General features: G+C 45.5%; 1 protein-coding gene across 1 annotated transcript in view; it reads left to right on the top strand.

Moving 5' to 3' along the window:
* Positions 1–757: 757 nt before the first annotated feature.
* Positions 758–23896, top strand: part of LOC138807134 (podoplanin-like) — a 33079-nt gene continuing 9940 nt past the window's right edge. The window contains exons 1-3 of the mRNA XM_069992701.1: positions 758–959; positions 16754–16866; positions 19892–20045. Coding sequence (XP_069848802.1) covers positions 893–959; positions 16754–16866; positions 19892–20045 — 334 coding nt within the window. The 5' untranslated portion in view covers positions 758–892. The remainder of the gene's footprint in view (positions 960–16753; positions 16867–19891; positions 20046–23896) is intronic.

The following is a 23896-nucleotide window of genomic DNA, read 5'->3' as shown; positions in this document are numbered from 1 at the left end:
TAGTTCTTTTGCTGCCAGTACCCACTTTCTGAGATCAGATTCAGATAGCCTAAAGCAGTAGAGTGGAAGCAGTAGATCTAAACCTCAGGATTAAATGGGATAAGTTCAGGCTGTGCGCAGATACAAGTCAGCACCTGATTGACTTGGTTGCACCCAGATCTTGAATCACAGGGAGCTCAGCCTTTGTTTGACTCTGCCAAACCCACCACAACCCGCCAAGTTCCCCACCCCCAGACTGGTGGCAAGCCCCCCTTAGACCTCCCCACCCCAGCCCACCCTGCTTAGTCTCCTTCACATGGGTGCAATTGATCAGCTTGAGCTACCTCTGGTTGATTTTTTTGTGGTTTGTGTTTGTTTTTTTTTTTTAAGCCATCAAATTCAGTATTTATACAGGAACAGTCTTATGCTTGGTTCTCAACGGAATGGACACCCCTGGAACTTCACCGCCGGTGCTTCCACTAAAAAAAAAGACAACACACAATCAACATCAGTATAGTATAAGAAAATAACGAAAGTGAGCCGTTCGTTGCAAGTGCTTCTTTTCTTTGATTGTTGAATGGCATTAAAAACTCATTTAGCGGGAGCAGTCCCCCCCCCACACACACAGCTGTGGCCCTGTAACTCTAAACCTGGCCTGAGTCTCTGCTTTGGAGCTGGCCAAACAGAGCAGGGGGCGGTCCTACGGCTGGGGAGGGGAGGGGGGTGGCCGGGACCACCTGACGCCCACCCCCTGCCCGCCCTCCTCCTGGGGAAGGATAAATGCTGCCGGCTGGCTGCCCAGTTGCCAGCTGCCAAGTTTGTTCTCCTGGCACCCACGGCCAGGGTGTCTCACGGTGCCTCTGACCCTCTCCGACCCTCCCCATCCCGCACAGAGAACAGATCCACTGGGAAGATGTGGGGGAAGCCAGTGCTGCTGTGGATTTTGGGGAGTGCCTGGCTCTGCATCCCAGCAAAGGGAGGTGAGTGCCCGCCGGGCTGCCTGCCCACCCTGGGCCACTGGCTACCAGCGGCTGGGACTTGCTGAGGGACCCGGGCCTGGGGGGAGGAGAGGAGAAGGAGAAGAGGGGAAAGGAGCGGAGAGGAGGAAAGAGGAGGAGAGGAGACAGCGGGCTCAGTTGGGGCCAAGTCCCAAGGAGACAGGGGTAGTGGCCAGAGGAGCTCCACAAACCGCAAGCAGCAAGGGTGGGAGCAGAGGGCCCTTCTTTCCTGGCCAGGCTGCCAGGCTGGTCGAGTGTCAGTGTGTAGGAGGAATTGCCTAGGGCCCGGAATTGGGAGTTTGTGCAGTGTGCAGGGCTGTGCTGTGCTGGCTTGCACACACACACTCAGGACCCCGGCTGAGGGGACAGCCTGGAAGAGGCTGTTCTTAACCTCTTCAAGGAGGGTGTGTGTGTGTGTGTGTGTGTGTGTGTGTAGGAGACTGTTCTTCGTTTTGTTTTCAGGAGACAGGGTCTTGCTATGTTCTTCAATCTGGGCTTGGACTCCTGAGTGAGCCCAGGCTAGTCTCCGGCTGTTCCTGCCATTGCCTCCCCAGTGCCAGAATTGCAGGCCTGCACCGCTATGCTCTCCTGGATTGCTGTCTTTCTACTCTCTTTTTCTCCCCTGTGGCTGAGGATGGAGCCCAGGGCCTTGTGCATGCCAGGGAAGCTCTCCGTCACAGGGCTGAACTCTCAGCCCTGGGGAATTGCTCGTGAGCCTTGAGGTTTAAGTGGGTTTGGGGTTATGGGTTGAAGTTGGCCAATAATGTCCTTAACTAATGTCGTTAATGGACTTGATCTGATGACAGGTTTGTCACTTGCATGTGCGTGTGTGCACACACACACACACACATCATTTGCCTTTCTCTGTGTCTTCTTTCTGTCCCAGTTGCTGTGAGGGTGGCCTCTTAGAACATCTGCCCATATTTTTTTTATTGTCTTGGATTTTAGTGTGTCTGCTTTCCTGATAATACAAGCTCAGGAGGAGACAAAAGCAGCCTTGATGATTCCCCCCCTCTCCCTTCGAGGTTAAACAAACAAACAAACGTGGCAATAGGAGTTGTTCACTAAATATCACTGGAGGATTTAGGAGCAAGAAAGTAGTCTTCAGGGATGGAGGCTGTTGAATCTCAACTCCTCTTCTTCTTTGTCTTCGTCTTCCTCGCAAGGCCTGCATAAAGCCTTTTTTTTTTTTTTTTTTTTTTTTTGGTCATGGGGCTTGAACTCTGGGCCTGGGCACTGTCCCTGTGCTCTTTAGCTCACGGCCAGTGCTCTACCACTTGAGCCACAGCACCATTTCCGGTTTTCTAGTGGTTTATTGGAGGTAAGAGTCTCACGGACTTTCCTGCCTGGGCTGGCTTTGAACCGTGATCCTCAGATCTTAGCCTCACAGGCATGAGCCACTGGCACCCGGCCTCTTCTTCTTCTACTTCTTCTTTCTTCTTTCTTCTGATACTGGAGCTTAACACTCAAGATCTAGGCACTGTGTCTTAGTTTTTTCACACTAGTCCATCTCTCTCATGCTTTCCTGAGTTCATTCTTGTGGGAATCTTTTCTGGAGAGGGACTGGTCTGCTGGAAGTTGGGCGCAGGCAAGGGTTCCATAATTCTGCCTAGAAAATCCCCATCCTTGGGGAAAGTACACAGAGTGTATGAGCCAGCGGTCTGCTTCAACGGGAGTGAAGCCACTTTTACTGGGGGAGGGGTAGCAAGAAAGGGGGGGGCAGGCCTATCTTTGGAACTTCTCTTTCCAGTGGAATATTGTGCAGTTCTGTATTTCAATCCCTTCTGTTTCCGTTTTGGCAGGATGATGCACCATTGACATGATTTTGTGCTCCCCACCTGTAAGCTGAGGGAGGCCCCTACTTGAGCCAAACCCCAGGAAAGTTGAACTGAGTTACTTCCTTTGTTAACTAAGTAGGGAATGACTGTAATTCTTAGGGTAGTTCTTGGATTTATTTAATTTCATTTTAGTAATTTATTTATTAATTTTTTTGTACGGGCCCTGGAGCTTGAGCTTGGGGGCTGCGAGCTGTCCCTGAGCTTTTGTGCTCAAGGCTAGCGCTCTAGCACTGGAGCTGAGGCTCTACTTCTTGCTTTTTGGTGGTTCATTGGAGATAAAAGTTTCAGACTTTCAAGCCGGGGTCTTCAGATCTCAGTCTCCTGAATAGCTAGGATTGCAGGTGTGAGCCACCAATGCCTGGATGATTTTCTTTTTTTTTAAATGTGTGTACTGGATTCTTTGTGCTGGCTTTCAACAGTGATTCTCAGATACCAGCCTCCTGACTTGCTGAGATTACAGGATAAACCATTGGCCCTGGCATTTAAGGTACTCTTGACAGGTGGTATTCAGTCTTGTCTGGAAAACCAGCCTCCCTTGATTCTGGAAACTTCAGTGCTAAGGAAAGAAGCCAATTGAGGAGGGGATGGATGGGGCTGGGAGGGGGGTGCTCTGCTCACAAAGAGCTGAGGCCTAGCAGAGGGTTTGTCTTGTATAAAGAGTGAGAGGACTTGAATATGAATGAATGACTGAGCTGAGCTGAGCTATTGTTGGCCGTGATTGGGGATGGGAGAGGAGAAGGGCTGTAACCTCCCCCCCCCAAGATCACCATGAATGGAAGAATGTCAGCAACCTCCTCTCAGAGTCTGAGCCCTTCCAGCTACCCACACCCAATGCTCTAATCTGCTTCCATTTTTATAAAATGGATTTTGTAAATAAAAAAAGAAAAGAACAGAAAAGAAACTGGGTCTGCCCTTGCCACCATGTGTTTTGTGAAATTCTGTACATTGCTAACTTGCAGCTAATCTTTGTGTTCTCTTCCCGGAGCAAGCCACACAGGATTAATCATAAGATGAATAAATTTTCCTTGTAATTTCCCTGAAATGCTTGCCAGTTCTGGAATCTTCAGAGCTGCTGATTGTGTTTGGTTAAGGCACTGAAAACAGTTCGGGTATGTTGGAGGGTTTTGTGAGGGAGGCCCAAGATCTAACATTCCAGATAGCATTCATTCAGTACAAAAATTCAAAAGGTGTCCAGGCAGGAGACGGCTGCGTCTAGACATGATCACAGGTCCAAACTCCTCCTCGGCTCTGCTTTTCTGAAAGGATTAGAGCAGGAGTGAGTTTATATCTATCACCACTTTTGTAAATTACACACTATTATCCCCGAATATGCCAGGCCTAGGATTCAAATACAGGTCTAATGAAACCTTTCTACTATACTACCCAGTACTAAAAACAAACTAAGACAGAACAAAGTTCAGCACTCAAAACTAAAGGTTAGCTTCACTTTCAGCCCCTTTTTAACCTAAAATAAAAAAATTACTTAAAGATACAAAAACTTTGAGGTCAAACCCTCGCCAGCTTTTTTTTTTTTTTTTTTTTTGTAGGTCATGGGACTTGAACTCAGGGCCTGGGCACTATCCCTGAGATTTTTCTACCACTTTGAGCCATAGTGACACTCCAGTTTTTGTTTTTGTTTTTCGGTTTTCTGATGGTTAATTGGAGATAAGCTCCTGCTCTGGTTGGCTTTGAACCATAATCCTTAGGTCTCAGCCTCTAGGTTACAGGTATGAGCTTCCAGCACCTATTCTTTTACGAATGAACTGTTAACTGTAAGAAAGGGAAAGGGTGACATTGTGGAAAAAGAAATGTACTCATTACCTGACTTATGTAATTGTAAGTCCTCTGTAACTTTATAATAACAATAAAAAATTAAAATTAAAAAAAGAGTAAACTGTGGGGTGCTGGTGGCTCACACCTGTAATCCTAGCTACTCAGGAGGCTGAGATCTGAGGATTGCGGTTTGAAGCCAGCCAGGGCAGGAAAGTCCATGAGACTCTTATCTCCAATTAACCACCAGAAAACCAGAAGTGGCACTATGGCTTAAGTGGTAGAGTGCTCGCTTTGAGCTAAAAAGCTCAGGGACAGCGCCCAGGTCCACAGTTCAAGCCCCACGACCAACAAAAAAACAAAACAAAAAAAAAAAACAACAAAACCCCCCAAAAAACCCTGTTACCCTGTTATCCTAATTGCTTAGGAGGCTGAGATCTGAGGATCTGGATTCAAAGCCAATTTGGGAAGAAAAGTCCCTGATATTCTTACTTCCAATTAACTAGCCAAAAGCTAGAAGTGGAGATATGGTACAAATGGTAGAGAGCAGAAAAAGCTAAGTGAGAGCACAAGATGCGGAGTCTTAGTACTGCCACACACAAAAAAATGTTCATTGATTCATTCTGCATATTGGAGAGAGACACACCTCACTCTCTCGAGTCCTTGACAACAAAGAACAAACGTATGCTTATCTGAATATTTGTCATAGTTTTGCCTTCAAAGAGCAGCATGCCAGGTTAGAACTTGCAGAAGTATTTGGGGGGAAGGGGAAGAGGGAAAAGGAGAGAAAACAAATACCAGTACTACCTTCATGGAAGCCACTGGTTTTCTCAATGTAGGCCCTCCAAGAAGCCATTTCTACCACCCTGAACTCTTTCAAGGAAGTACCCCATGTGAGCTTTGTGTGTGTGTGTGTGTGTGTGTGTGTGTGTGTGTGTGTGTGTGTGTGTGTGTGTGGGTGGGTGTGTGGGTGTGTGTATCTGTGTGTATATACTCATGCTGGTCCTGAGGTTTGAACTTGAGGCCTAGGAACTGTCCCTGACAGCTTTATTCCTCACAACTAACACTCTGCCACTTGAGCTACAGCTTCACTTCTGGCTTTTTGATGGTGAACTGGAGATAAGAGTCTCACAAACTTTACTACCCAGGATGTCTTTGAACTGTGATCCTTAGATCACAGCCTCCTGGGTAGCTAGGATTACAGATATGAGCCATAGGTGCTTGGCCTGTATGAACTTTTGTTGGAAGAGACTCATATAATCAGAGAAGCTAGAGTATTCTTTTTTCAAACTATATGATCTTTAAAAGTGGTTATACCAAAGGATTACAATTCAGCATGGCGGTGAACAAGTACAATGCATCTTGGTCAGTGTCACCCTTTTCATTGTTCTCTGCCCCCCTCCCCTCCCTTCTAAGGTCAAGTGTGCAGTCTCTGAGATTTGCCTTGGTGTTTTCATGGTGTGGGCAAGAAATTAAATTCCATTTCATTAGAGATTCGAATCCTTTCCACTGATTTTTTTTTTAAACTTTTTAGGAAAGGGAAGTGGTTAGACATTTCATCCCAAGCCTGGGAGGTAGAGCCAGGCTATGAATAACTGGAACCCTACCAAGTTCATCTGAGGCAGGAAATCAAGATGGCTGCCTCCTCCATGTGCCCGCCCCAGGCCCATCTCCCAGCCTGTCCACTGCTGGCAGGTTGCTGGCAGGCTCTCTTGAGCTTCCACAGACAGGCAGCCTGACTTCATGGTGATTGTGCCCAGGTCTCTTTCTGGAGAGGAGATGAGTTTGTCCTTGAAGGCAAAGAAGCTAAATCCAGGTAGAGGCTGTGATCCATGCCAGATATTCATTTAATTGTTCAAGAAGCAAAAAATTTGGCTGGGAATGTGGCTTAGTGGTAGAGAGCTTGCCTAGCACGCATGAAGCCCTGGGTTCAATTCCTCAGTACTTCATAAACAGAAAAGCCAGAAGTGGTGCTGTGGCTCAAGTGGTAGAGAGCTAGCCTTGAGCAAATGAAGCTCAGGGACAGTGCCCAAGCTTTGTGTTCAACCCAGGACTGGCTGGCAAAATAAAATAAAACAAAACAAAAACAAAAAAAGAAAACTGGGATTTTAAGGGAGAAGAAAATCTGACATCATTTTCAAAAAAGTCAACCAAGCCGGGCACCAGTGGCTCTCGCCTATAATCCTAGCTACTCAAGAGGCTTAGATCTGAGGATCCCAGTTCAAAGCCAGCCCAGGCAGAAAGTCCATGAGACTCTTATCTCCAGGAAACCACTAGAAAACCAGAAGTGGTGCTCTGGTTTAAGCGGTAGAGCCCAAGTCTTGAGCTGAGGAACTGAGGGACAGCACCCAAAAAAAAAAAAAAAAAAAGGAATCCCAGCTCCTCAGGAGACTGAGATCTTAGGATCATGGTTCAAAGCCAGCCAAAGCAGAAAAGTTAGACTCTGATCTCCAACTAGCCAGCCAAAAGCTGGAGTGGAACTGTGGCTTTATTGGTAGAGAGCTAGCCTTGAGTGAAAAAGCTAAGGAACAGAGTCCAGGCCCTGAGTTCAAGCCTCAAAACTGGCATTAAAAAATAATAACTAAAAGCAAATCTAAAACCTAACAAAAGAACTACCACTCCACAAAGTATAAGTGAAGAATAGAGAAGAGGTACGAGAGGATTTGTAAACATTTCGGATGAGGTCATGGTATTTCCCATCATTCATCAACATCAGCATGTCTCCATCTGCTAGAATGAAGCACTGTGGATTGAAGACAGGCTGAGAAGCCAATGGATAGCATCCTGCCCAAAGCAGCAGGGAGTCCGTTCACCTACAATTCCCAGAAAGGGAGAGGAAAAGAATGGGATTGGAATGGGATTGATTTGTTGGTGTTAAAGCTGCCCTGTCCAAGGAGTTCATTTATTTAACAAATATTTATTGAGTAGCTTGTTGTATGGTCAGCCATTAGGAACTGGGTTGCCATAATCCCTTCTTAGACTGGTGCAGAGATGTGTATCTGAGAGCTGTGGGTTTTCTGACTTCAATCAGGGTGGTTCTATGAAAATCAGGGTGTCTCTTCCGTGGGTGTCTTAGCATGTTCCGTTTAGTAGTGGCCCTCTTAGATTTTATTTTATTTTATTTTTTTATTTTATTTGTGAACATACTGTACAGAGGGGTTACAATTACATGGGCAGGATAATGCGTACATTTCTTACCAAGCATTGCAGCCTCCTCCTTTTGTTTACCCTTCACATCCCTTCCCAGCCTCCCCCCTCCCCCCCCAACCTCTTAGATTTTATTGATCAAACAGCACCTCAGAAATTTATCCTTTCACCTGAGACAAGTATGTCTTAGGTAGCAAATATGTGTAACTGTTTCCTGTTCTGTGTGTGTGTGTGTGTGTGTTTGTATTGGTACTAGGGCTTGAATTTAGGGCCTGTATGCTATTCTTCAGCTTTTACACTCCAGACTGATATTCTACCACTTGAATCGCACCTCCACTTTCAGTTTTTTAATGGTTAATTGGAGATAAGAGACTCATGGACTTTCCAGTCCAGGCTGGTTTCCAAATATGATCTCAGCCTTCTGAGTAGCTAGGATTACAGGCGTGAGCCACCAGTGCCCAGCTTCAACATTTTTTTTCCCAGCTCTTACAAAATTCATTCCCATATTACATTTTTTGATAGATAATTTACATGCCATAAAATAAACTCTTTTACAGGAAATAATCCAGCGGTTTCTTAATAACGTTAGAGTTGTTCAACTATCACCATTGAATAATTATAGAACTTTGCATGTGTGTATGTGTGTGTGTGTGCGCGCACATGTGCCCTGGGGTTTGAACTCATGGCTGGTGTTACCCTTAAGCTTTTATTTGGCTCAACACTAGTGCTCTACCACTTGAGCCACAGTTCTACTGCTGGTGGTTGGTTGGGGGATTGGGTCTTACAGACTTTCATGCCTGGGCTGACTTTGAACTATGATTCTCAGATCGCAGCCCTCTGAGTAGCTAGGATTACAGATATAAGCACCAATAGGCTCCTGGCTCTTTTTAATGTTTATGCAGTCTGTTTTAAAGCCTTGAACTCTAGTACATCTTACTTTATTTTTCTGTCATATTGAAGAAGTCATTGCCTAACCAAATTTGAAAAGATTTAGTTTTATGTTATATATTTCTAGCTCTGATAGTCTTTAGTCCTACAGTTAATTTTTATGTATGCTCTGAAGATAGATCCACTCTAGTCCTTTGCATATTCCTTTGTCCCACCCCATCTGTTGAAAAACCAATTTTTCCCCACTGAGCTATCTTGGTACCTTCATAAAAAATAATGGTCCCTTAGTGTATTAGTCTATTGCTGGGTTCTCATTCTGTCCTGTGAACCCGTATGCCCATCTCTAAGCTCATGCTACGTAGTCCTTTGTTTGTCCCTACCCCAGTTTGATGGATCAAACCCAGATCTACTGCCATGTACCAGTGGCTCATGCCTGTAATCTTAGTTACTCAGGAGGCTGACATCAGAGGTTCTAGGTTCAAAGCCAGACTGGGCAAGAAAGTCTATGACACTCTTATCTCCAGATAACCAGCAAAAAGCCAGAAGTAGCACTATGGTTCAAGTGGCAGAGCACAAGCCTTGCGCAAAAGGAGCTCAGGGACAGTGCCCAGGCCCAGAGTTCAAGCCCCAGGACCAAAAAAAAAAAAAAAAAGGAAGAAAGAGAGGGGGGGGGGAAGAAAGAAAGAAAGAAAGAAAGAAAGAGAGAGAGAGAGAGAGAGAGAGAGAAATAAATTAACTAGGGCTGTAAATGTCTTACACAGTAACTCAGCCAACTTTTGCCAAAACCCCTGCCATGACAGGAGACACTGGCAGCATGGAGCGTGTGGATGGTAGCTAGCATCAGGCATTTCTGTAGGAAGTGGGACATTGCTATGGGTGTCTAAGTTGACAGGGCTAAATGTTGTAGAAGCTGCCTAGATTCATAAAAAGTTTCTTAGTCACGCATGCGTGTAAGCCCAGCATTTGGGGGGAGTGTTTGAGTTCAGCCTGAGACCCATAGTAAGATCCTGGCTCAAAACAAACAGAAAGGGGGAGGAAGAGTTGCTTTGATTTTTTTTCAGAGCTGAATTTTGGATTTACCAGGGAGAGAGAGATGTTAGAGGGGGCTGAAAAGACCCACTGGCCACATCTGGGCTGATGTTGGCCTCACTCAGGGACTGTCGGGAGGAGGGCACCCGGCTCTGGGTTCAGAAGTGGCTTTTCAAATGAACTTGGGACTTCAAAGGTTCACGAGTGCATGAATATTGTAAAGAAGGCTTTTTCTACATGGTCAGAAGCTGTGCTAGCCCCTGAAGTGCCAGGGGAAGCCTCCAAAAAATGTGAGGCAGAGTGCTAGCCCCTTCTACCGAGATGGGCTGCAGAGAGACTGGAGCTCCTCAGAAACATGGTGGGTGGCAGCCGAGGGCTGGAAAAGTTTGGCAGTTCTTACCTGTCTGTGGTCTGAGGTGTGTGCTGAGTTCTTTTCCATTTGTCTGCCTAGGCTGCCTTCAGACTTTTATAATCAAATCTCAACTTCCCCAGTAGCTAGGGTTACAGGGGTGAGCAGTGATAGAAAGAAAAGTACAAAGTTGTTGTTTGTTTCCAGATAGATTTTTGTTTTGTTTGTGTTTTGCTTTGAGTGAGGGTCTCACTGTGCAGCCCCAGGCTGGCCTGACTTGCAATCCTCCTACCTCTACCTCCCAACTACCAGAATTACAGCTGTCTGCTGCCACACCCGGCTCAAAATAGATGTTTGGCTCTCTCTTCAAAGGCATTGCTCACGCGAAAATATTACTGGAAGGCTAGAATTTGTTTTATTAGTTGTCCTGCACTTTCTCTTATAAAGACTTCCTAGGATTTTTTTTTTTAATGTGCTTTTGTCAGTGGTCATAAAAATCATTCTCAGGCAACTCGGCTGCTGGTCTTCAAACACCCATTTGTGCATTGAGGTACTGGAGGTGCCCAGGGTCCTAGAAAATATATAAAGATCACTGAACTTCATTGATTGACATCACAGGTTTTCTTCAAAGGAGCTGAGGGTGTCTAAGCTTGTGGCATCTGATGGAAAATGAATTTGAACTGAAGGTGCTCACCTTTCTACCTGATGACCTTATGTCTTACAGCCATTCTTCCTGCTGATCCCTTTCCCCTGAAGAAACACACCTGATGGTTTTGGAAGAGAACATGAGATCGAGTCCCCAAGTTCAAGCCCCAAGTCCTAGGGCACGCGCACACACACACACACACACACACACACACACACACACACACACACACACACACACACACACACACACACACACACACACACACACACACACACACACACACACACACACACACACACACACCGGGTTCTGGAGCCCATGTAGCAGAGGCCTGTGTATTGGCAGCCAAGAATTGAAGCTAGACCTGTACTTAAAAGTTCCTTGCATGGGGCTGGGATGCATAGGGCTGGGAAGATGGCTCAGTGGTAGAGCGCTTGCCTTGCATGCTTGAGGCCCTGGGTTCGATTCCTCAGCACCACATAAGCAGAAAAAAAAAAGCTGGAAGTGGCGCTGTGTCTCAAATCGTAGAGCGTGCTAGCCTTGAGCTGAAGAGCTGAGGGACAGCGCCCAGGCCCAGAGTTCAGGCCCCACAACCGGACCCCCCCCCAAAAAAAAAAGTTCCTTGCATGGTTGTGACCATCTTTGGAAGAACAATATCATAATGAGACCTTGCTTTGATGTAAGGGAAATAAGAGGATTTATTAAAAGGGAATTCTTTTTTAATATATATTTTTTATTGTAAAGATAATGTACAGAGGGGTTACAGTTACTTAAAAGAGAATTCTTGGTGTTTTTTTTTTTTTGTTTGTTTGTTTGGTGGGGCAGGGGTATCAAATTACATGCCAATTAGCTACAAGACGTGTTCTGATAAATCTGTTGCTTGGTGATTTTGTTGTTGCATGAATGTCATGCACAGAGACCATCTATGCTCACTGCATGACATCATCTTGCAATCAAGAAACAGCAAACACTGACCAGTGGGGTAGTATATGCCTATAATCCCAGCAATGTGGGAGGTAAGAGAGGATCAAAGTTCACAGCCAGCCTAGGCGAAAAAAAAAAAAGTTTGGAAGTGGTGCTGTGGCTCAAAATGGTAGAACGCTTGAGCAAAAGAGCTCAGGGACAGTGCCCAGACCCTGAGTTTAAGCCCTGTGACTAAAAAACAAACAAACAAAACAAAAAAACAGCAAGATTTCCATCTCAACAAACAGCTTAAGGTTGTTGGCACAACTATGATTCTGGCTACTTGAAAGGCAGACGTAGGAGGATTGTAGTCCAAGGCCAGTCTTCTCTGAAAGACAACAGGGAAAGAAGCTGGAGGCATGGTTCATGTGGCAGAGCACTGAGTTTAATCCCCAGCACTGCAAAAACAAGCAAAACAGTAAATACAAACACCAGTAGCTCAGTCATACAATACTATGGTATGGACTTCAACTAACTGTATGTGATCAACTTTTCTTTTTCTCCTTTATTTATTTACTTATTTGTGCTTATCCTGAGGCTTGAACTCAGGGCCTGGGCACTCTCCGCGAGCATTTTTAAATTTTTTTTATTTTTATCAAGGCTGGCATTCTACCACTTGAGCCATAGCTCCACTTGTGGCTTCACAGACTTTTCTACTTGGGCTGGCTTCAAATTGCTATCCTCAGATCTCAGCCTCTGGAGTAGCTTGGATTATAGGCATGAACCACCACCACAACAACAAAAAGTTGCGTTCCTGCTAATTAGGAATCCCCTCACCCCATTAATCCCAGCAGCTCTAGTGCCAGCTAAGACTGGGTGTGGCAGGAAAGGGGTCTCAGGTACCCACGGGGGAGGAGGGATGCTGTGTGCTGGAAGTGCTTTCTTCACTCTGCAGATGTGTGGGGCACATGTGGATCTCCGCACACACTTGTGGTTGTCACACATCCCAGGGGATACTGAGTGTCAGACCATCTATCAGGTCATGATTGGGATGTCACAGTTCTGGGAAAGGACATTCAGTTCTGGAAGGCTTTATCTAGCACAGCCCTGGCCACAGCAGGAACAGGGACAGCTGGGGATCTCTTTCCCAGGGAGCCAAGAGGATGCCTGGACAGCGACAGACACACACATGTCACATCTTTGTCCTGACTCTCTGCCATCATTTATAAAGCGCCCTTTGTCCATTCATAGCCAGTTTAGTAGTTGGCTGTGTGGGCCAAGCATAGAAGGGAACAAAAGGGATTTTCATGGAGTTCTGCTTTCTGTGAACCCAGCTTTCTAGGAAAAAACTCAAGCCGATTTCATTCAGTCCCTTTCTAAGTTTTACTTTTTATGCCCATACCAGGGCTTGAACTCAGGGCCTTGTGTTCTTGGTGATCGTTTTGTTCAAGGCTGGCACTCTTACCACTTGAGTCACAACTTTACCTCCAGCTTTCTGCTGGTTAATTGGATATCAGAGTTTCTTGGATTTTGCTGCCTGGGCTGGCTTTGAGCCTAATCCTCAGATCTCAGCCTCCTGAGTAGCTGGGATGGCAGACGTGAGCCACCAGCACCTAGTTCATGAGATACTTTGTAAGTTAGACATGTTCTAAAGTGAGTGATTTTTCAAATTAGTGATTTGTTAACTGATCCCAAACCAGGGGGAGGAAGGAAAAAATAGGTGCTTGTTTAGTTGCTTTCTTTCTTTTTTCTTTTTCTTTTTTTCTTTTATTGTCAGTCATGGGGCTTGAACTCTGGGCCTGGGTGCTGTCTCTCAGCTCTTCAGCTCAAGGCTAGTGTTCTACCACTTAAGCCAGAGCACCACTTTTTCTAGTGGTTTATTGGAGATAAGATTTTCACGGACTTTCTTACCCAGGCTGGTTTTGAACTGCGATCCTTAGATCTCAGCCTCCTGAGTAGCTAGGATTATGGGCATGAGCCAAGAGCGCCTGGATCCTGCTCTTTCTTTCTTTCTTTTTCTTTCTTTCTTTCTTTCTTTCTTTCTTTCTTTCTTTCCTTCTTCCTTCCTTCCTTCCTTTCTTTCCTTCCTTCCTTCCTTCCTTCCTTCCTTCCTTCCTTCCTTCCTTCCTTCCTTCCTTCCTTCCTTTCTTTCTTTCTTTCTTTCTTTCTTTCTTTCTTTCTTTCTTTCTTTCTTTCTTTCTTTCCTTCCTTCCTTCCTTTCTTTCTTTCTCTCTCCTCTCCTCTCTCTCTCCTCTCTCTCCTCTCTCAGTCTCTCTCTCTCTGTCTCTGTCTGTCTCTGTCTCCCTGTCTCCCTGTCTGTCTGTCTGTCTGTCTGTCTCAGCCAATTGTGGATCTTGGACTCAGGGCCTGGTTGCTGTCCCTTGAGCTCTTCAGCTCAAGGCTGGTGTTCTACTACTTGAGCCATAGCGCCACTTCTCATGGACTTTCGTCCTGTGCTGCTTTTGAACCACGATCCTCAGATCTCAGCCTCCTGAATAGCTGGAATTACAGGTGTGAGCTATCAGTGTCTGGCTTAGGTGCTTTACTTACAATGAGGACTACTTGCCTGGGAAAAGAGTATTTTCCTTTGTGCTCAACAAGTACATTAAATATTTGCATACTGGATAATCACAAATCTTCCTGGAGCCACCCAGCCCTGCCCTCAGCCCAATCCCATGCCAGCAAGTGGCCAGCAGGATCCACATTGGCTTGCTTTGAGTTATCAGTTCACAGGCTTCTCCCTTCCCCCAAGATTTTTTTTTTTCAATACGCATGTTAAACAGATGCCAGTGGCTCATGCCTGTAAGCCCAGCTACTCAAGAGGCTGAGATCTGAGGATGGCAGTTTGGAGACAAAATATGTGAGACTCTTATGTTCAGTGAACAACCAAAAAGCCAGAAATGGAGGTGTGGCTCAAGGGGTAGAGTACCAGCCTTGAGCAAAACAGCTAAGGGAAAGTTCAAGGCCCTGAGTTCCAGCCCCAGTACTGACACCAAAAAGAAGAAAAAAAAATTCTGTTTGTGGCTCATCCAAAAACCACAGATGGCCCCTGGGCTGGGACACCAGCTACATTTCCCCCTGAGAGACCTCCTCTTCCAGGCATCCTCAGAGAAGCTGTGATTAAGTCTTAACTAGCAGCGCCTCTGGCTGGGCTGTCTCAGCAGAAGGTTCACGGGTGAGGAGTGGCTTGTGATTCTGAACAAGCATCTAGATAGGATAAACATCTGTTCTTCAGTTACTCAGAAAGGCCTGCAGCACCCCTCCTCCTGCTTCTGGGAGGCCTCTGCTGCCTCATCTCCAGCTGTATTTAGTCACAGATTTTCCAGAGCCTGCTCCAGTCTGGGGTGGAAACCTAGGGCAATGACTCAGATTTTTAACTCGTGGAAAGGGTGGGGATAAGAGATGACATCATAGCCTCACGTAGTTGTGACAGAGATGGGAGGGGCAGTGGCGTCCGCACTCAGCCCGCCTGACTGTAATCCATCCTTTTTCTGTAGCTGTAACAAAATACCCTAGACCACGTCATTTATGAAGATTGGAGGTTTGCTTGGCTCATAGTCTGGGCGGTGGGAAATACAAGCGCCTGGTGCGGCATCTGGTGACAGTCTTCTTGACTGGTAGCACAGCTTTTCAGTGGGCATTGTGTGATAAAACAGGGTGAGTGGGTCAATTCAGACCTCTGTCTGCTTACTAAGTCCCAGTGTGAGGACTTCATCTTGTCCTAATGATCTCCGCCAAGCCCTGCCTTCAAATGCCATTACATTGTCAATTGAGGATTAGGTATCCCATAAGATCTGGAAGACACACTCAAACTTGAGCACTCTGCTATCATGGAATTCAACCTACCCTTATCCCTTCCCCTCTTTGTGGTGGTACTGGGGCTTGAACTCTGGAACTTGCACACCAGTGCTCTCTCACTTGCCTGCCCCTCTCTCCATTGGTTATTTTCAAGATAGGATTGTGCTTTATGTCTGGGCTGGCCTGGACTGTGATCCTCCTATTTCACTGGGATTACAGATGTGTGCTGCGACACCCACTCTCAGGCTTGCTCTGTATCAAGGGATGACAGGGCACATGTCACTGAGCACTGAAGGCACACTGCCTTCCCTGCAGCTGGGGTGAAGGAGGCATGCCACCACACTCAACTATTGATTGAGGTGCGATCTAACTTTTATGCTAGGGTAGCCTTGAATGGCAATCCTCCAATCTCTGTCTCTCAAGTTGTTAGGAATATAAGCTTGAGCCATTATGTCTGGTTTACTTTAGTGATTTTCTTTCTTTCTTCCTTCCTTCCTTCCTTCCTTTCTTTCTTTCTTTCTTTCTTTCTTTCTTTCTTTCTTTCTTTCTTTCTTTCTTTCTTTCTTTCTTTCTTTCTTCCTTTCTTCCTTTCTTTCTTTCTTCCTTTCTTCCTTTCTTCCTTTCTTCCTTTCTTCCTTTCTTTCTTTCTTTTTTGTCAGTCATGGGGCTTGAACTCTGGGCCTGAGCACTATCCCTCAGCTCTTCAGCTCAAGGCGAGTACTCTACCACTTGAGCTACAGTGCCACTTCCAGTTTTCTGGTGGTTTTATTGGAGATAAGAGTTTCACAGACTTTCCTGCCCAGGCTGGCTTTGAACCGTGATCCTCAGATCTCAGCCTCCTGAGTAGCTAGGATTACAGGCCTGAGCCACCAGCGCCCCACTTGGGATTTTCCTTTTAAGTAGGGTATCTGTGGCTGACCTTGATCACTGTCCTTCTGTTTAGCTGGGATTAAAGGCCTAAACCACTACTCTTAGCCAAGAGTACTACTGTTATCTTGTTACCCTTAAGACAGAAACCACAACTGTAAAACAAAAAGTTAAACCAAAGCCAGGTACTGGTTGCTCATGCTTGTGATTCTAGCTACTCAGGAGGCTGAGATCTGAGGATCCCGGTTTGATGCTGATTGTAGATGGCCAGATGGACTTGATTAGGTTGTTGTGGGGAAGGGGGGTGGGTCTCCTCATGCTGGGAATTGCTCTGACATAACCTGACAGCTTGTACAGAGGCCAGCTCCATGCCCAGGGACTTCCCAGCCTCTAGACTATGAGCCCCGTAAGCCTCCACTCTTGACAGAAACCAGGTGGTCTTGGGTGTTTTGTGATAGCTAGATGGGGCGGTTGCAGTAGCACTCTGTTCCGCCTTCCCAGCTTCCGTCTGCAGCTCTGACTCATTCTCTTTCTTCAGCTGTACTGGGTCATCTGGAGGATGACATTGTGACTCCTGGTGCTGAAGGCAGCGTGCTAACACTGGGTGCTGAGGACAGAGTGGTGACCACAGACCCTATCCAGGGGCCCCAGGTGAGTAATCCCAGAGGAGGGGAGGTTTTGAGAGGACACGACCCTGTGCAAGGACAAGCGTGTAAAATTGTGTAAACTAGCATGGGCAGATACCAGGGAACAGCTGTGTAGCTCACCAAAAAATCTACTTCCCAATTTCAGCCAGAGAGGAGGTGGCTGGTGGGTTGGTCGTGAGTCACTTGAGCGTCATAGATGAGGCCTTTTCAAACTAATAAAGGACCCAGGTAGTAAAGCTTGCACGATCTTTTGGCATGTGGGGACAACATTCCTGCTGTAAGTTCCAAAATATGTAGTCTCAGATTCTTATTTCACCACAGATGGGTAAAGAGTATGGCTGTCATCAGGCACAGACAACACTAATCATTGGAATCTCAGCAGACACATTTCTTCACATGATAAATTCTAATTGACTCGTGTGTGTGTGTGTGTGTGTGTGTGTGTGTGTGTGTGTGTGTGTGTGTGTGTGTGTGTGTGTGACTACAGGGGACTTGAACTTAGTACCTTCTGCTCTCGGTTGTTTCTGCTCAAGGTTGGCGCTCAACCACTTAAGCCACAGCTTTACTCCAGCTTTTTGGTGGTTAATTAGGAATAAGAGTCTGTGGACTTTCTACACAGTCTGGCTTTGAACTGAGATCCTCAGATCTCAGCCACCTGAGTAGCTAGGATTACAGGTGTGACCCGCTAGTGCCTGGCTTTAAAATCAGTACCTTGTTGTAGTTTGGAGTTTGTATTTCTGACCATTGACATTGTCTTTTACTTACTGGACAATTGTATATCATCTTTGGAGAAATGTCTGTTCAAATCCATCATCTGATTTTTAATTGAGTTATCTAATGTAGGTTCTTTTTCATTCCTTTGTTATTTTTTTCTTTTTTTGGGTCCGGTCGTGGGGCCTGAACTCTGGGCCTGGGCACTGTCCCTCAGCTCTTCAGCTTAAGGCTAGCGCTCTACCACTTGAGCCACAGCACCACTTCCGGCTTTTTTCTTTTTGCTTATGTGGTGCTGAGGAATCGAACCCAGGGCCTCATGCATGCAAGGCAAGCGCTCTACCACTGAGCCACCTTCCCAGCCCTCATTCCATTGTTATTTACTTTTTGTTAAGTTATAAGAGTTTTCCTTTTTGTTTTGGTTCTTGTCTTTGTTTTTGTTTGCTTACTGTATATAGCCCAGGCTGGCTTTGAACTTGGTCCTTCTGCCTCAGCCCCCCAAGTGCTGGGATTACAGATATGCATCATTACACCAGGTCCTCCTTGTAGAAACATATTTATTTATTCATTCATTTAGTTTATCATTATTACAGAGGTGATACACAGAGGGATAAAGAATGCATTTCTTTTTTGGACACTGTCACCCTTTACCTAGGTATCTCCCAGTTTTTCCCTTCCATCCCACAAGTTTACAGTTCATTTTCAACATAGTTTCTACTGTGTACCCTGCCTTGTAGACATTTTTTTTTTTTTGGTCCGGTCGTGGGACCTGAACTCTGGGTGCTGTCCCTCAGCTCTTCAGCTCAAGGCTAGCACTCTACCACTTGAGCCACAGCGCCACTTCCGGCTTTTTTCTTTTTGCTTATGTGGTGCTGAGGAATCGAACCCAAGGCCTCATGCATGCAAGGCAAGCGCTCTACCACTGAGCCACCTTCCCAGCCCCTTGTAGACATTTTTTATCTGCATACTTCCTCCCATCCCAGGGCCCCTCTCACTTTCTGGGTTGGATGCTTTGGTGCGCAGGTGTTCTTGTTTGTTGTACTCCTATTCATTTGTTTTTGTGCTCATTTGCTTATTTGTTAAATGCTCCATTGGCATCTACTTGTGGGTCACAGAACCACTTCTGTGGAATCTTCAACGTCCTGAAGGTTTTTTTTTATATGCTAATGTATTTGGCTAGTTGCTGATGATCTCTAGGTAGCTTCTAGATGCCCTAGACCAAGGCTGCCTAGTCAGAAGGCTGGGACGCTCAGTCCCACTCAGCAGTCTCTCCGCTGAAAGCCTCGATTGATGGTCATGCTGATCACCTTTGGTCAATGACTTAATCCATTATTCATCTACCACAAAGCCTCCTTAAAAACTCAAGGCTGAGTTCTGGGAGTGTCTAGAGAGGTCCCTGAGATGCACAGCGCCTCTGTGCCTCTTCCCACAGAACCTTGCCCTGTGCACTTCTTCAGACAGATGCTTCCCAAAGAGCGGATGTTAAGGGAAAAGAAACACGGGACCACATTCAAGTCCTGCTCTATCACTTAATGGCTGTGACTTAGGGCTGGTGCACCCTGAACCTTGTTGGTAGAAAAGAACTAATAAGAGGATGTGCCTCACAAGTTTATGAATGGAGTAAGGGAGAGAAGCAGGGAAAGGTCCCGGCTCTCAGTGAAGGCTGGCTAACACTGCTCTTGAAGGCTTGGCATTAAAAAATGAAAAAGTAGCTTGGTGCTGGTGGCCCATGCCAGTAATCCTAGCCCCTCAGGAGGCTGAGATCTGAGGATCACAGTTTGAAGCCAGCCAGGGCCACGAAAGTCTGCGAGACTCTTATCTGTAATTAGCTACTAAAAAAATCCAGAAATGGAACTGTGGCTCAAATGATACATACTAGCTTTGAGCAAAAAAAGCTCAGGGATAGAATACCCTAGCACCTAGGCCCTGAGTTCAAGCCCTAGAACCCCACCTCCCCAAACCAAATGATACAAATAGGCACCAAAAACTGTTAAAGGGGAAAAGCAGTATTGAAGTTCAAGGGAGAGAAACAATTAGAGAATCATGATCCAGTATTTTTTTTTTAATGGAAGAGGTTAGAAATTAAGAAATCTTCATGCCAAACATTTGGGGTTCATTCCTGGAACAGATAGACCTTATTTTATTCTTGGCCCCGCCATTGTTGTTTCTTTTTGTTTGTTTTCTTGTTTCTATTTGGAGTTTATGCTCAGGTGTGGTTCATGTATCTGTGGCTCCTTAAACCCTTCTGCTGTCAGACTGTACATTACAAATACGGGAGGCTTCGTCTTCTGGGTTGTTTCATTTATGTCTCTTAACAGGTGCCAACGAGGGCAAAGAGCACACCGAACGCTGACCTAGATCTGCCCACGCCAAGCAGCTCAGTTGATGGTCACAAAGAAAGCCAGAGCTCCATCACCCCACATGTGGCAACACGCCACCCTGTGGATAAGAAGACGGGTCACCCCAACAGAGGTGGGTGGACCTTTGTGGAATCTGGGTGTTCTAATTACAATTAGAACCAAGAGGTGACCTACCGGTTCTAATAGGAGACAGTATATTGGTTTGAATATAAGACAATCAATATAAGGAGTGAATCCTAAACCAAGCTTTTGTGTGATGGGCTCGGAATTTGATTTGTTGGTGGCTAAATCAAATTCAACTTATTGAGCTGCTGGAAACATCTCTCTTTCTCCTCTCTCTTTAGTGTCTATAATAATAGTGAGGATGTTTTTATAAAGAGAGGGTAAGTGAATTAGCTCCTTCTGTTGCTTTGCTGACACCAAAGAGCATGAAGCTCAGCCAGTCTATGTATATCTTAAGTGATTCAGCAACACGGTTTTCCATTTTCCTTTACGTTGTACACATGGGGGCAAGGATCAGATCTAAACCAGACTTACCAGGATCGGGGTAGTGCTCGTGATTCTGCTGGGCCCTGCCACAGTGTGGTGGAGAAACATCAGTCAGGCTGGAGGTGTGGCTCAAGTGTAGAGTGCCAGCTTGCTCAGCAGGCAGAGTGAGTGTGATACCCCCAAGCTCAAATCATGACACTGGCAAAAAAAAAAGAGAAAAACATGAAATGGGTACACATAAAAGATCAACTGATATTGAAACTGGGTTTTTAGACCCCAAGCCTCAAATCCAAGAGTCTCACATGTCAGGTCTAGTCATTTGCTTTTAAATACTAACTAAAGAGACACCATAGTGAAGGGCAGGTAGAGGAGATTTATTACTTGGCAGCCATGGGAACACCTCCAACTGCCGCGGACCGGGTTCTGTCGGGGCGACGGAGGACACCTAAGGGAGGAACCTGGAATAGGTGGGGAGATGGCAAACAGACAACTCACACACAAGAGGAGTGAATGCTGAGTGCTGAGTGCGATTTAATGCAGAGGATAGCAACCTTTTATAACAGAAGTCTCATGAGAAAGGGCAAAAGGTTACACAATCTTGCTGCATGGCTTCTTTCTTGGGTGGTCACCAGCTGGGCACCTGATAGGCATTTGTCTTCGGCTTATCTCTAAGGAATACAATGGGTTTGGGTTTCGATGTTTGTCACCAATTAACCATTACCTATTTTTATAGAGGCCTTAACTTTCCCATAAGATCTTTCCTGTCTCTTCTTTAATAGTAAACTTTAAGGAGACCTAGCAATTCTCTTAGTAAATAGCAGGAAATTCTCTCTCCTAAATAATTATCTCAGCAATTGCCATACATTCTTTCTGTTTTAGCTGAGCCTATAGCTTCTTGTAAATCCCTTACAAATAATTCCTTCTGCTGAAGTGACTTTGTGAAACCCCCAATACTTTTATATTTACTTATAACTTGTCTCCTAGCCTCCATAAGAGGGGTTTCAGGTTAGCACTTAACTCTGGTGAGTTAGTCATATTTTTAAGACACTCATCAGATATTGGAGTCGTCAACACTCTTAAGAGAGAGCTTTGAATAAGGGAACGTTGACAATGAGCAAGTACAAAAAGCAGTAGAAGCAGTAAAAGATTAACAGGCACTCTTATGAGGGAAGAAAGACAGAAACACATCTTTTCCCAGGGGTTTGCCAGCCTTTTTCCAGGAGTAGGCCTCTTAGAAGCCCTATTCTCCGAGGTAGACTTCGGTGAAGTCCCAAAACTTGGAGATAGGTTTCTGTAAAGCCCCATTCTCTGAGGTAGACTTTGGTGAAGTCCCAAAACTCAGAGATAGGTCTCTGAAGCCCCTATCATGGTCTGATAGATGGTTTCCCATGCTAAGCAGACTCTACTGGGGTCGGCGTGGCATTTGCCCCTTTTTTTTTTTTTTTTTTTTTTTTTTTTTTTTCACCAGTCCTGACTCCGTGTATCAGTTAACTCAATTTTATGCCAGCTGTACTTGTAAGCTCCAATTTTAAGACATACTCATACCATTTGCGACATACTTAAACTTTCTGAGGTTTGTCTTAAAGACAATCCTTACTTTTCAAATTTCCCCAATTCTCTTTCCAAGGCTTTCTTTACTTCCTTCTTTCTTTACAATTCCTTTCCCAAGGCTTTCTTTACCACCCTCTTTCTTTACAATCCCTTGAGCATCTTTGTGGCTGGAGTTTAAAACTGCCCAATTTTCCTTTAGCTTGCGGAACCTTTATCTTAGAACAGCCTTAAGGCACCACTGTGATGCAGAAGCTTGCTAGATTTTAAGGCTAAGAGTATTACCTCCATTGATAACACACTCAGGTTATTACCATATCAGAGCCAAACTAGGCTGCGACTTTAGAGTGGATTTTCAGTCACTATGCACTGGCAAGCAAGCCAGTGATATCCTTGTCCCCAATATCCACTGTGGGAAGAGAGGGTTTCTGGATATCACCCAAAAGAATGTCCCACAAGATCTTAGATTTAGCAGCAGTCAACCAGGAAGCCGACTCAGGTGATGGAATCAGGCAGGAGTTTCTCCAGGTGGCTGTCAGGCCGTCGTTGAACTTTACCCATTAGGGTATGCAGCAACAGCAGCAGCAGCAGCAACCGCAACAGCCAGGTCTCTCAGTGGCTCCAAGGGACTGTCACACCTCATGCTGGGCTGTAAATTCCTATACAGACTGGTTAAGGATACATTGCATAGGCTTGGCAGGCTTTGATCCTGCTGGTTTTTAAGATCTTTTAAACAATAGTTGAGGACAATTTACCAAAATCACAACTTTTTACTAACCAGATATTTTAGTAAATAGACACAGAAGGCTTAGTCTTGTAACCATCTCTGACAAATGCAGTCTCCACACCTTGCACACCTACAAGAGTTAACACTATTTTTTATGCCCTTTTTTAAAATTATTTTATCTATTTTGCCTCATTTTTCCAAAACTGACTCTGGACCCTTGATCTTAAAATGGGGGTAGAAGGGCGAAGGTCAATCTTCTGTAACTTCTTCAAGCTGACTTCAGGGGCGTTGATCTTACCTAGCCAGGAACCTATAACCTTAGCCTATTTTACAAAGAGGCTATCAGGGTTAGATGTCATTAAGAACAATATTTAACTTTTGACAACTGCACAGACCTTTTCTCCGGCTACAGCAGTGTAGCTTGTTTAGTACTCTGGTTTGTAAAAGCATCTTTCTAGATGGCTTAGGAATGTGATCTCTAATGATCCCAAATAATGCCTAAGTTACCTTTGCAGGCCTTTAGACAGATATCAATAGAAACACTCTCTCAGGTTTACAAACTTTTTCCTGGGCAGATGAATTTCATGTAACTAGTGTCAGCTCAATAGTTACTGCCAATTAGAGCTTTTGGCACATAAAGGGGTTGAGATTTAAACTATCCCCCACATTTTATAACATTAGCTTTTTACTATCACAGAGGTCTGGCAAGTTCCTGTCCCTTACAAGGTAGTCATGAACATTAGGCATGCTTTCAAACTATCTTCCTATGACCTCCCGGCTCTGACCAGTTTTGAAGGGCCACGCACAAATGACTCTAGGATCTGACATTTCTGCCATCCAAGCAGTGGCTTTACTGCCTCTGGATGCTCTTCCATTGCTTTTGTCCCAGGAGTGTCTTCTTCACATTGGGATAAATGCCTCATTGGCATTTTCCTTAGCTGGTTGCTGGACTCAAACTTGGGGCCTGAGCACTGTCCCTCAGCTCTACAGCTTAAGGCTAGCACTCTGCCGCTTTGAGTCCCAGACTCGGGGCTTGAATGCTGTCCCCTAACTCTTCAGTCCAGGGCTAGCACTCTGCCACTGTGAGTCTCGAGCTTGGGGCTTGAGTACTGTCCCCCGACTCTTTAGTCCAGGGCTAGTACTCTGCTGGCTGAATAGAGGTGACAGTCTCACAGGGACTTTTCTGTGCCCGGGCTGGC

This window comes from Dipodomys merriami, unplaced genomic scaffold, assembly GCF_024711535.1.
Source record: "Dipodomys merriami isolate MVZ:Mamm:240054 unplaced genomic scaffold, mDipMer1.0.p SCAF_412, whole genome shotgun sequence".
In the NCBI taxonomy this organism is placed as follows: Eukaryota; Metazoa; Chordata; class Mammalia; order Rodentia; family Heteromyidae; genus Dipodomys; species Dipodomys merriami.
The sequence above is the reverse complement of the archived record's forward strand: the minus strand, read 5'-3'. Positions and strand labels throughout refer to the sequence as shown.